At 46.3% G+C, this 13,690-nt stretch overlaps 1 protein-coding gene across 1 annotated transcript in view; it reads right to left on the bottom strand.

Annotated features, from left to right (window-relative positions):
• Positions 1-31: 31 nt before the first annotated feature.
• kif1aa (kinesin family member 1Aa) overlaps positions 32-13,690 on the bottom strand; it is a gene marked incomplete at both ends in the record, with an annotated part of 53,110 nt that continues 39,451 nt past the window's right edge. The window contains 14 exons of the mRNA XM_080831881.1: positions 32-74; positions 228-346; positions 449-641; positions 916-1,059; positions 1,360-1,481; positions 1,987-2,058; positions 2,545-2,736; positions 3,110-3,255; positions 3,676-3,737; positions 4,245-4,378; positions 5,133-5,247; positions 12,912-13,017; positions 13,294-13,378; positions 13,578-13,644. Of these exons, the coding sequence (XP_080688007.1) occupies positions 32-74; positions 228-346; positions 449-641; positions 916-1,059; positions 1,360-1,481; positions 1,987-2,058; positions 2,545-2,736; positions 3,110-3,255; positions 3,676-3,737; positions 4,245-4,378; positions 5,133-5,247; positions 12,912-13,017; positions 13,294-13,378; positions 13,578-13,644 (1,600 nt within the window). The remainder of the gene's footprint in view (positions 75-227; positions 347-448; positions 642-915; positions 1,060-1,359; positions 1,482-1,986; positions 2,059-2,544; positions 2,737-3,109; positions 3,256-3,675; positions 3,738-4,244; positions 4,379-5,132; positions 5,248-12,911; positions 13,018-13,293; positions 13,379-13,577; positions 13,645-13,690) is intronic.

Raw genomic sequence — 13,690 nt, 5'->3', positions numbered from 1 at the left:
TGTTAGATCCTGTGTGTGCCTATGGAGGAGTTTAAATCCTCATCTGCCCTGCTCTTCTTCTGGAAAGCTTCGATCTGTCAGAGAGAGAGAGAGAGAGAGAGAGAGAGAGAGAGAGAGGAGCAAAGGATGAGTGAGGACTAATTATGACTATATATAAATAGCAAATGAATAAAAACCGACATTGGTCTACCTTATTTGGTACTAATTGTTAGTGGTCTAGGGTGTACCTGATAGATCCAGCGAGGAGAGGGTTAAAAGCATACAGCCAGTCATGCATCTCTTTGTCATTGAGGGCTTGGAGGAGGATCCCACGATGCTCTGTGCACACAGCAAACGTGTTGGGGGTCTGAAAAAAGACAAAAAAAAAGACAAAAAGCTCTGTAAGTGGGCCCTCAACACAAGAATCATTTAGAGGGAATCAGCCAGGTTGTCCGATCCATTACCATACCTTGAGCATGGCCTGCTGGTCCTCGCTATACTCCACCTGGGCGGAGGAGAGGTTGAGGATGGCACGCTCCACCGTGTCCCTCTCTGTGTTGTAGATGTAGACATACGGCCGCCTCACCACCACGTAGCGCTTCACCCAGCCATTGGTGTGGGGCTCCAGGAAGTGCAGATAGCCCTTCTTTGACACGATTGGGCTGGGAGGCAGAGGGCAGGCCACATCAGGTGACAGACAGGACCAGTCATCAGAATAAAATGTCATCCACTATGAGTTTACAATGCTTTTTACAATCTAAACTGTGCCTATCTAGTTCACTTAAGCACTGACACGTTTATACCATGCTTAACTTTTTTCCCAAATATTTGGTTCTGTCGTGTGGCCGTATCACTTTGTGATGTTTCTTGCATCATTTTGTGGATAACATCCTAAAGATATACTTAGAGATATGACAAAACTACAGGCCCGCTTACCTGACACGGATCTCCTGAATGTCGGGGACGAAGCGACGACTCCTGGGCTTGGGCTCTGGGGGTCCAGTGGGTGACTTCATCACCTCTCCCTCCTGCAGGGCGTTGGGGTCAGGGCTAGCAGCGCGGGAGCGGGGCGTGGGAGGTCTGTAGGCAGAGACAGGCGTCCTTGTCAGCCGTAGGCAATGAGATATGTGAAAGTGGTGTCAATATTGGCCACATCCGAGTGTTATGATGGGTGTGTCAGTGGCATGCACGTTACTTCAGATTTACTGCATAGGATTAGTGTCTATTACAAATGACCACCACAGGCTACAGAAGTCTGATCTCAATTTTGGTTAATTCTTTGAGAAATCTATATGACTTAAAAATTCTACAATGCAGAAATATGTAAACAAACCTAGAACACAGTTATTCAGTGAAAGCCTCCATGCATGAATACCATACCTGAGTTCGGTTTTGCCATAGCGACCCTCAGACAACGAGGGACACGTTGATGAGGGAGTCATGGTGCTCAGAGCCAGGCCTGAAGTAGAGTCCCTCAGGAGTGTCACTGACATCTCAGACAGCTAACACACACACACACACACACACACAGACAACACACAAACACACACACACAACACAAACACACACACACACACAGAAAAAAAGAAACAAACACACACACAGGCACATTCAGTGTTCCAGGAAATATTAGTAAATTATCTAGGCCTACATTAATCTATAAAACAACAAAATAAACTAATGTGAATATTTCAGCAGTGTAGTTCACATACAGATAGATTGTTTGAACCTGTTCTATTATGAACCTTAAGTGTTTTGTTAAAAATGGGGTCATTTATAATCTTCTGTTGAATTTGCTTGGCGTATCACACCAAAAATGATATCAACACAAAAATAAAGTTGGTTTACACTTGGGAAATCCTCAACACCTCAACATGCTGAAACATTTGTCCGTGACTCCCCCTCTTTGTGCTAAACCACAATAACAACTACAAAATGAAAGGGGCTCTCCAAGAGTTTCCTTGAAAAAGGATGAAACATTTTTGTTGAGGCGTATCGTGTCCTCACCTTGCTTTCGCTGGCGCTCACACACACGTGGCTGTAGTCTCTATTGAAGGAGTGGGTGAGCAGCCGGAGACACTGAGGACGCAAAGCACACACAAGAAAACATCAGGTGTACAGTCAAAACAACTACACAACACAGACACTTCAAGCACAACAAAGTCAGTGTGTCGTCCCACCAGAGTCTGACCCTTTCAGATGATGGTCTTCAACCGGGGCAGAGTGAACACAATGTCACCACCTGCCTTAAGGGTACACGGACTGTCAACACTGTGATGTTGGTTATGTTGATCATATCTTATCTCCCTCGTCATTTACGCACACTGGAGTTTTTAATGGAATAGTTCTTATCATAGTATGATCATAGAGTTATCATAACTGTTATAACAACTCTTCGTGGAAGTTATTCTAAAACCTTTATTCTCAAAAACGACTGAGAAAGGCCTCTTTAGCAATCATTCTACTAGCTATGAAACAAGTTATGAAACATTTTTCGATGCAGAATGATATTGACATGTTCTTCCTGAAGAACCCCTTTGAATGAGTACAGTGTGTCAGCCTCACCTTGGCGGCCAGCTCTCTCTGCCTCTCGTTGGGAATGTCAGGGCCGAGGCTGGGGCCCTGGCCGGCATCAGAGGAGGAGAAGGGCGAGTCACACAGCTCCTCGCTCCCGCAGGACAGCAGCGACTCCTGACCCAGCAGCAGGGTGGACTCCAGCTTCTCCCTCAGGAGGAGGTAGTGCCGGGTCTTCTCCACCTAAAGCAGAACACAACAAAGGGCCGTCAGACTTTAGGGTCTAAGACAAAGAGAAAATTATTTAGCTACATACAGAGATACACCCATCTAACAATCTAGTATGACTAAGAAAGTTCCTGTAGGAATGACTATATTTAGTATCATGCCTGTGGAAAAAGATTATCCTCAGATTTAAGGCACACTGTCTGTGCAATGATGTTACTTACGTGGTTTCAGTTCTATATTACATCAAACAGTCAAATAAGATTATGTAACTATGTAAGAAACTGTTGAAGAGGCATATGGAGTGATATGGAGTTTTCTGAGTAAAGGGAGTACTGAAGTAGCATCATGTTAGTTGACAGGGGCTGTTGAAGCCTGGTTTGTCTCTGACCTCCTGCAGGAGGCTGAGTTTCTCCAGCTCCCACTGGTGGTCCAGGATGAGGCTGTCACTGCGGGGCCTCCAGCCTGCCAGGTTCTCCTCCCCACGAACGTACGCCACCGAGGTGTCCAGCACCCGTCTGCGCCTGCGTTGCATGCCTGAGGGGTGAGGCAGGAGAGGAGAGGAGGTCAGGTCAGGTGGGGCCTTCCCCTCAACACAGATGAGGAGCACAGGTGAGACAGAGAGGATGTGAGAGGGTCAAAGGTGAGGCATGTAGAACAAAGGCACGGGTAACTCCAAGGTCAACAAGCTCAGAACGTTTGGAGAGGAGTCTTAAGAGGTTGGAGATGAAATAGACGAGGAAAGAGGTGGCTGTTACAGGTTTTATTTGAGAAAGATGTAGGAATAGGAGAGGTGAGTACACCAGGAAACGTGAGTACACCAGAGGTGATAAAAGGGTTGAGTTGTTCTGTGGAGCCAGAGCAGGATCACAGTTGGATAGGCCTCACAGGAAAGACTGGTAAAGTTGAGTATGAGAAAGTGTAAAAGGGAGAGTGGTGACCCAGACTAGGGCTTACCTGGGCTCCCAGCATCGGCCAAGTGACATAAGCTGACCTCGTACACACCAGTGACCCGGTTACTATGACAAGACACAAAGAGTCAAACACAAGTAACACAAACACACCCACACACACACAAAACTGTCAGCAGATAATGCGTGGTCCACCAAGTGAGAAATTTCAACATGAAAAACTATAAGTGCTATAAACAGAACCCTCTCTCTAAAAGCTAACACTCTCTAAAAGCTAACTCTCACACAGCTCTATCTAATTTTTCATGCACCTTCAGAGAGTACTGCCAGGTACCTCCTGCTTTGAGAGCACTTTGTTCTATATCAGGACTAGATCAAACATTGTGATGAGAGATTTTAAGGAGGTGGAGAGTGTAAGTGTGTGTTTGTGTGTGTTTGTGTGTGTGTGTGTGTGTGTGTGTGTGTGTGTGTGTGTGTGTGTGTGTGTGTGTGTGTGTGTGTGTGTGTGTGTGTGTGTGTGTGTGTGTGTGTGTGTGTGTGTGTGTGCGTGTGTGTGTGTGTGCACATGTGTGTAAGTGTGTGTTTGGGAGGGAAGAGCAAGATGGACCCACTCACCCCTCGGAGACCCTCAAGCTCCCACTGCTGAAGAGGTTTCGGATGGAGCGAGAGGCAGGAAGCTTGGCATCTCGTGAGTAGAACACCATGCAGAAGTCTTTGGTTATGACCGTTGGCTGAGTGCAGTTCTCCATCTGATGAGAAGAGACAGAGAGGAGGAGGAAGATGAGGAGGAGGAAGATGAAGAGGATGAGGACAGCCAGGACCAGAAAACAGAAATGCTTTTTGTGGCTGTCTTTCAGAGACAGGATGGAGCCAGTCTCTCTAAACTAGTCTGTTGCCAGATTTGGCAGCTCTGATATTATGCCAGTGATGATGGCTACACCTTCTTCCGATGCAGATCATCCAGAAAGCAACAACTTGTTCAATTGTTTTAAAATAACTTCAGTGGACAGTCTGAGACTTCAGAACACACCCTCACAAAACATCCAGAGCTAGGATACCCACTGCAAAAACATCCACTGAAAAAGCTCACTGAGGCACAAGGCAAATAACTTAAATGTAGATATAGTGAAAATGTCTTGTTTTTTTCTGAAACATATAAATGAGCAAATTAGCCATTTTCAGTGATCATGAATTGCATCAGTAGAGCTCAAACCACAGCCTTTCTCTGCCACAGCATTTCTACTTCTGGTGCAGGCCTCATCATTCCTCTCCAGAAGGCCAATCAGAAGAGAGGACCAGGGGATCAGTGCATTTGAACCCACCTCTGTGTAGATAGAGGCGTGGATACATATGGATGTGTATGTAAGTCAAATACCTGTGTAAATCATTAAAACATGCTAACATTGTTCTGCTTTGTCCCACTTCATTCAACTTTGTAAAGCAACACTTCAGACCTCCAGTCAAAAGGGACATCCCTGATGTTCTTCACTGGCTTTGACTCACCTCCACGTAGGCCGAGAGGGTCATGTAGATCTTCTCCCCATAAGGGGTGACGCGGTTAAGCAGCAGAGAGTTGTGCATGGAGCTGTCCCAGGCCGCCTCGAAGCGGTAGAAGGTCCTGGTTTAAAGGTTAAAGGTTAACGTGAGGTCACATCATATTGGGTTCGCTATGGAGTGGCTGCCAAGGTGAATAGTCCCTTAACCCCCAACACCACCCGACTCCCCCTCCTGGCTATTGTCTTCAGGTACATTTTGGGATGAGGTGCACTGAATATATCATGACATTACGGCGACTGATTTTATGAACTGTAAATTGGTTTATAAATGAAAACATTCTTAATATTTGAGGTATACAGTTGTGGTAAGCACAATGTATCACATCCATTCAACTTGAATATTCCAGATTGAAAATCACCTGAATCATGAGTAAATTTAGTTTTTTTATGGCTTTTTGTCTATGGTTCCAAAATAGTTTTGGTGATGTCATTGAGTGACACTAGGCTTAACATATATAGACGGACTAAACTAACTTACTAAGTTATCTTAATTAACTTTTATTTCCCAATTAAAAGATGGCATACAGAAGACATCATGGCAAATCAACAGATCACAAAGAGCATTGTTTCGAACTTGAATGGGACAACATCACTTTAGAGTATGAAACACAGTCCAAAAAACAGTCACAGAATTGAGGGACTAGAGACTGTCAGCTACAGAGGGAGAAAGAGAGACAAACGCAGGCAGGCATAGCGCTCAGGCATGCAACAGAACATGGCAGTTGGCCACTGTCATAGCAACCACCACACATCAGCATGAGGAACAAAGACAGAAAAGAAAAGCAAGTACGGTGAACAACAAAATGTGATGGAGAGATTTGACTGACAGACAGGGGAGAACGAGGAAGAAGGAAAGGGAATGAGGACGGGGAGGGGAGATATACCTATGATCAATTCCCAAGGAAATGCTTTAAGAAGAGGGAAAGAAGACCAGTGACAGGGTCAAAGTTGAGCTTCACAGAGAGGAAGACGCTTGTGGCACTGGCCTTAAAGATCGACACAGCTGCATTCACTGATCAAAAACAGTCACTCTTGACTCTCTCCATTCGTGTATGTTTAGCGATTTCAAAATGACAAAACTATTGCCTTGCAACAGTGTTTATCTCTTCCCCCAATCACAAGGTTCTGATGTGGGCTACACATGTCTCTTCATTCATCCCCCATCTATTTGTGTGGCAAGACCAGACCCAACTCTGTTCTACTTTTGTGTGCTGTATCAATCTGGCACCTGTGATTGATTTTGCAATGTGTGTGCTCTGAACCACAATTGATGTCTTTGTCAAAACAAGCCATAAAGTCACCTTAGTTGACAACGTTGGCCTGAATATGCAACACACCAGCAGTGAGATTTGATTACAGAATTGACACATCCTTTGGAAACAAGTGTTGTTCAGGCTGCACACACTCAGCACAGGGCAGAGGGGAACTGCCATTATGATCTACACTCCCCCTCCCCCTCCACCAGAGGCCGTGAGGTGCTGTGAACCATCGCAACATGGGCTGACGTCCAAACAACCCCTCACCCTCCTCCAGCCTAACCCACTAGCCCCAACATACTTTCATCCCTCGCCTTTAACACACACACACACACACACTCACACTCACACCGATGCATGCAAGCCTTTTAACCCAGGCACATAATCAGCCATTGAAAGCAGTTATGCCTCTGGCTCGGCGCCCGGCAGAGAAAGCCTTAAATCTCCGAACGCACTTCAGTGAGATATGCAAGTGGAGACGAATGTTTCTGTGGGCCATAAAGCAGCCCCGGGAGGAAGAGGAGCCGGGGATGGAGAGGCTCCTGCAGGGCCCCCGTTATGGGTCCCCTGGCTGGGCTGGACTGAGATGACCTGCTGGGAAAGAGAAGTTCTAGGACAGACCCCCACAGGGAGCAGAAAGGGGGGGGGGGGGGGGGGGGGGGGGGGGGGGGGGTGTTAGTCACATCACAGGGGGGGTGGGGGTGGGGGAGGGAGTGTGTGTGTGTGGGGGGGGGGGGGGGGGGGGACGAGTCGGGTGGGAAGGGGTCAGATGGAGGGGGGAATGAGGGTGAGATTGGGGGTTGATGGATGGAAAGAGAGGGGGAGAGAAAGGGAGAGGAAGAGACAAGAGTCAAAGAATGAGAGAAAGAGAGAGAAAAAGAGCAGGAGAAGAGTGCAGCTGTATCTGTGGGAGGAGAGGGTACGCTTCAGTGGAGATGAGGAGCTGGAAGTGACGGCCTCACCCTTTCTCTCATCCCATCCCACCACTCGTGCTCAGGTCACAGAGGAGAGAGAGAGAGAGAGAGGAGAGAGAGAGGAGAGAGAGGAGAGTGGGAGAGGAAAAAAAGAGGAACTAACACAGGTCTGAGGGAGTTCAAGGTAGACTCCCATCTTCCCCTCAGGCACTTGGAGGAGGCTTCTCTCCCTCCGCAGTTTCAGCCACTTGTTTCCCCTCCACCCCACCCCTCCCTTTAGTTCCCCTCCTTTCTTTTCTTCCTCCACTTCTCTAAGTCCAAGAATCCAAGCGAAAGTCATGCTCCTGGCAAAACATGCGAGGAAACATTTGTTTTTGGAGTGTTTGGCTCGCTCGCACCCCAACATAAATGTGAGCAGAAAGGTTTTTTTTTTTTCTTCACAGCACAGGAGTGCATTCGGAGGAAAATGCTACCGCTGAGGTAATCGTTCCACGGATTACACTTTAACTCTCTGGGCTGCGCCTCGCCTGCCAGGGAGGATAATGTAAATGAAGTGTTCCTTTACGAACACCATTTGTGTTCGTAACTCTGGCGGAGGGGCTGCTCTATCTTTTCTTTCTCTCTTATTTCCCCTCCTTGGCGCACCTGCAGCCATGGTGACAGTGAGAGCACTGTGTAGAAGAAGCCTCTTCAGGAGTTTAGGGTGGACCTTTTTTCCGCGAGTCCAAAATTTGTCCGAAACAGACCTTTCAGATTGTGTAAGGGGGTCCAGTGGGAGAGATTTGGACAGATCCCCCTAGAGGGGTTCTCCTGTTTTGTTTCTAGTTTCCCCTGTTTTATTTGGTTGTCTCTATGTACACCTCGTAAAGGTCCGCACAAAACAGAGACGGTGACCACTAACAATCCCTCTGAACCCTGCACAGTTCCAAATACAGAATGCACATTCAAGTGTAGTTCAGACACATAAATATGCCAATCCAAATACTGATGCGCACAGTTCAAACACACAGCAGCCTCTGATAGACTGAGGAGCACTTCCACTGGCCTTGCTTTGTGTCAGGTTGAATCACTACTGCCCTCTATGGGCCACAAATAGGGACACGAGACAGTTTGACTTGTAATGTATGACATCAACATAAAACAGCTAGGTCAAGGCCTGTGCGTTCTCTGAGCGTTGGGCCTTTATACGTCTCTCTCTCCAGCTGCAACCTGTAATCCACAGTTCACTGCTTTGTGAGGCGCCTTTCAATCACCTCCGACCGGCTCCAGCCACTGATGCCGATGTTGGCCTCGCGCGGTGGAAACGCAGCTGGAGGAAGGGAAACACACTTGCAGGTATAATGGGGAATGTGTAATCATGAAAGCATCAGTCAAAGGTCGAGGAGGCTGCGGAAATAAATGCGCCATAAAGTTCACTTGAGCATACCAGTGACTGTGGGAAGGCCGCTGCCTTCTGTGAGTGACTTAACTCTGCGCTGGGGCAGGTTTTCTGGGCGTGGTGTGTCATGGCCCTGATCTGGTGAGATTGCAGCTAGAGGGCATTGTGGTAAATTCACATGAGAACTATGTATCCTGTGGTTTGGTATTAATGATTAGATTATTTTAGAAATTATTCAAAGTAAAATAATGCTGGCCTCCGCAACACCTCCGGGGACACACAGCCAAAAAAAACAAAGCCAGACAAAGCCAAAGCGAGCCATGCAGCTTTTGCCAATGTTCAACTTAAACACCATGAGAACACACAAAGATACACAGACAAACACACACCCACACTCACAATCATCCCGCATTTGCTCGGGATAAACACAGGTACACACACACACACACACACACACACACACTCATAATCATCCCGCACTTGCTCGGGTTACACACAGGTACACACAAACACACAAACACACACACACACACACACACACACAGACACCCAATCATCCCGCACTCACACACACATACACAAATACTATAACAAAGGGAGCCATAGCAATTCTCCATCACATCTCAGGAAAAGTAAGACTAAAAAGGAGGGACCAGGAGCAAAGGACATGATTGACAGACACACAGAGAGCCCAAACAGGACAACAGGATGGAGACAATGAGAGTGATTCCAATGGTTTCGAAGATCAAAAGACACATGAATGGAAAAAGAACAAAGATGTGTAGCTACTGTATCTAACTAAACAGGGTGAGAGAGAGCGGATGTAGAAAATCATAATAATATACCTAGGCATGTCCGAATCAAGAAACTGTCTGCGAAAATACAAAACAAACATTCTGTTAGTGGACTGGAGAGAGAGAAATGTCAAAGTCAGCAGGTCCCTTAGTAGTGGAGAAACGCAGAGCTGTGCAGAGGCTCACATGGGCCTGCTTACACCAGAGGTCATTTTGGCTCAAGGGAGACCAGTTGCACCTCTGCACAGGCCTGTGCTCCCATCCTCTTCGTTGTTCCTTTGTGGTGGTGAGAGGACCCAGGTTGAACACATGGTGCATGGGGGGAAGTGGGGCGGTAAGCAAGAGTGGTTACACCATCAGAGAGGAGGTCACAGGGCAAATAACACGGGTTTGATTGGTGGATGTGTTTAAGAGATTGGATTATTCTCCAGGATCTTTCCAGCATGTTGGCTGTCATTGTCGATAAAGGTGGTCTATTGATAATACTGATAATAAACAATCCATACTGACTGAAGTCCTACAAAGTTGTTGCCAAGTTGAGGTGATGTGATATTATGGGAACGTGTCATGCTACGGCACAAGTGGTGCTGTACTACAAAGGCCGAGGCACTTTCTAGTTAGGAGAGAAGGTGAGTGATCATGTGGTAGAGTGTTGGTTAGTTTTTGTATGCACTCCCAAAAGGAGGAATGACATGGTATCACTGTGGGGTGAATGTGTTTGGCTATTGTTGGTACACAAGGCAGGGCTGTATCATTTCATGCGGTTGTTATGCACCATGTATGAGGATGCATGTTTGACTGGGGCCAGTAACTGGGAGTCTCCTCAGCAATCCTACAAGAAAATACTTGGCTTTGAGGACCTGCATTCTGGCCATTACGTTTAAAGCAAACTGTTTTCCATTTCCATTCCACATTACTATTATTTCTGCTCCATTTAACATTAGTCACTCGGATGATAGAGGAAGACCCCTTACCAGAGATTCATGACTTCATGATGGGGGAAACTTGACTGTAAATCAATGTTCCGCACTGATCTACATAAAAATGTTACGGGCGTTTTGGAGGGTCCTTCATCATTCAGCAGGGACGGGAGGTGAGGTGGGGATGGGGAGTAGAGTGGAGGGGGGCGGTGGGGGTGACTCATGCGCTTTTATCGGAAAAGCTGTTCCTGGGTCAGCGAGGGGATGAGAGGGGTGAGATCACAGCTGAGCTCATGGCTTACATTGATAGCCTTATATCAGCCACAGCACTGTTGTTAGTGGTATTGGTTTCATCCGGGTGTCAGATGCCCAATCAAACAAGGGCGCGGCCCTGTGTTTGACCTGATTTTGGGCGGTTTGTTTGTCTTGAATGTAATGCCAAGGCATGCAGTCATTCAGGTGCAATGTAATGAGTCTTTGACTCTGACGTCCTTGACAGGTGGCTTCCTGGCTAGATATCACCGTGATGAGCTAGAGTGACTGCTGGATTAGTGTATTTGAGGCAGATTGATGGTGATGAACATGCTGATGGTAAGCAGGTGTATGTGTGTGTGTGTCTTTGTGTGTGTGTCCGTTTGGAGGAAATGACAGTGATGGGGGAGTGGAATGACGGACAACACAAACACAGCGCAGACAGGCACCAAAGGAGAGGGTCGCAAAGCCAGCATAAAAGGTGACAATGTCCAAACGTATTGAAGGAAGCAAAACAAAGCTGAAATTAATCTCGAAAATTAGTAACATAAAAAAGTTAAAGTTACAATACATTTTCAATACGTTTTGGCAGAGGTGCTCAATATCATTGTTCTCTTACTGTCCATTTAAGCTTTAAAGTGGCGACCATCTTGTGCATGTGACCTCCTACATCTTGACTGATAGAACCACGTAGTGTTTGCTAAGCTGCTGTTGCATGGAGGGAGTTTGTTGAGAACTGATAATAAAAAAATAAATAATAAAAATAAAGATTTGCATGAGTTGAGTCTGTCTATCAGTCAAGCTGGCCATTGCCAGAGCATCTGAAGCGTTTCCTTACCCATAGCCAAGCGACTATGGGTGCCATGCAGCAGCCTCTTAGCAGTCATTCAATGCAGGAGCACTCCAATCCCTCTTTAATAAACCCAGAGTGTTGTGTGTGTGTGTGTGTGTGTGTGTGTGTGTGTGTGTGTGTGTGTGTGTGTGTGTCTGTGTGTAACCCCAACCTCATCTTCCATCAAGATGGGAACACACATAATGATGATTAGAGAATTAGGTAATTGCTAAAGCACCACCTTATAAGCTCTTGAAACCTTTTTGAGGGGACACAGAGAGCTATCGGGGTAACACACACTACCCAGTGGAGGTGACAGTTCAAACTGTGGACAGGGGAAGGCCTGTGCCAAGTCCATGCCAGCAGCACAAGCCACCTGCAGGTCACGGCAGTTGTGTGGAAATGCTTTGTGCCAGTTCTGCAGTCGACAACAGAGAGCTTGCAAGCCACTAGCTGTCAGTCCTGGACCGAACTACATATAAGGAGGTTATGGCAGGTGTTCATGTTAGGTGCGTACATGAAGTTCAAAAGAAGTGAAAATTTAATTTGTTAGGAAAGTTGGAAGCACCAGCCCCACCTTCTGCAGCATGCCAGTGAAATCAGCCTTTTATGGGCTACTGGCGCTATCCCTCCCTGTCACCACACCAAGACCCTGGCAGGGATGCCTGCTCTTTCGAACAGAAGGGCATGGTGTGGCATGGCGTGCTGTTTGTCAGTGGGGACCAGAACCCCTGATGCTCTGATCAAATGCCAGGCCCTTACACGGCAAAAGCCTTGGACAAAGTGACGGGGCGATCAGTTATGGAGAGGCCCTTCCCATGAATAGTGGCACTCTTGGCCAATATACTGAACCACCAGACTAGTCCTGCTCGAGGGTGGGTAGAGTTCTGACAATATTAGCCAAGAGCTGAAGTGAGATGTGAGAAGCATTGCGTGCTAAATAGATTTTGCCGTGAGTGCGTCGAAAGGGGGAGAGGGTCAAATTCGTGCAAATCAAACAAATGGTCCACTGCTAGCATTTAGGAAAGTGTTCTTCAGCTTCTTCTCATTGCAATACCTCTGTATGTGAGTTGACCTTGAAAAGGTTCTCAACCCTCAATACAAGGGGGAAAAAATCATTGGTATGAGCAAAGCTCATACACTTCTATTAACTGCCATTGAATGATCCTTATTAGCATTTAAACAAAACATACTGCTGTTTCCATGGAAATAAGACTTTGGAGTATCAATTGTCTGTTTCTCTGTCTGACTTCCTTTTTGAAAAGTAAACCTCATGAATTAAAAACCAATACATAGATATTAATCTCACATTGTAAGAAAACAAATCGAACTGTGAAAATGTCTTCAATATGTGTTCTGTCCACTTTGTGTGAGCCTTACCTGTCATCTTGCGTGGGTCGGATATATCCTTCAGACAGGATATTGAGTGACAGTATGTTGGGGTCAATGATGGCCTCGTCCGCCTCTGGTGTGTTGCGGATGCGCCCTAAGAACAGAGGGAAGAGGCCACCTTAAAATATCGACTCAGAGCTAATTAAACTGAGGTGTAATCAACAGAATTGCTATTGTATTTATCATGTTTCTTGTCCATCAATTAAAGGGTATTGAAATCTGAATGAATGGACAAGTTCTGGAATTTGACTGGACTGAATACAATTCACCTGTATTTCACCCTCTCTGAGATGGAGAGTGAAGCTGGATGGAGGGTATCTAGTTATGTTAATGCAAACAGTACTAGGTGCTGACAGACAGAATCACTCACCCACAACCAGCTCACGGACCTCCTTCCATTCAATATCACCTCCTGTCTCATGTACGATTGTCACTGTGACTCTCCTCTGGATACCCTTTAAATGGAAAAGAGAAAGAGTGAATACGTGCATGAAACAAATAATAGTTGTAATTTGGTGATTTTTGTGTCTACAAACTCTAAAAACTACATTAAAAATACACCATATGTATGATAACCTTAATCTGATTTCAGATGTGGCTGTTAAAAAGTAGTCACTTGGCGTATATTCTACTGAAAATATCAGCATCAGGTACCTGGTGGAGCAGGAAGGTTCCATGGCAGGGCATTCCTCCTCTGTGATCCACCACCGCTGGGATGTAGCTGGGGCAGACAGAACAGACGTCACATCAGCATGCATCACCTCTCC

The sequence above is a fragment of the Sprattus sprattus genome (assembly GCF_963457725.1).
Source record: "Sprattus sprattus genome assembly, chromosome: 2".
NCBI classification, from domain to species: domain Eukaryota; kingdom Metazoa; phylum Chordata; class Actinopteri; order Clupeiformes; family Clupeidae; genus Sprattus; species Sprattus sprattus.
The sequence above is the reverse complement of the archived record's forward strand: the minus strand, read 5'-3'. Positions and strand labels throughout refer to the sequence as shown.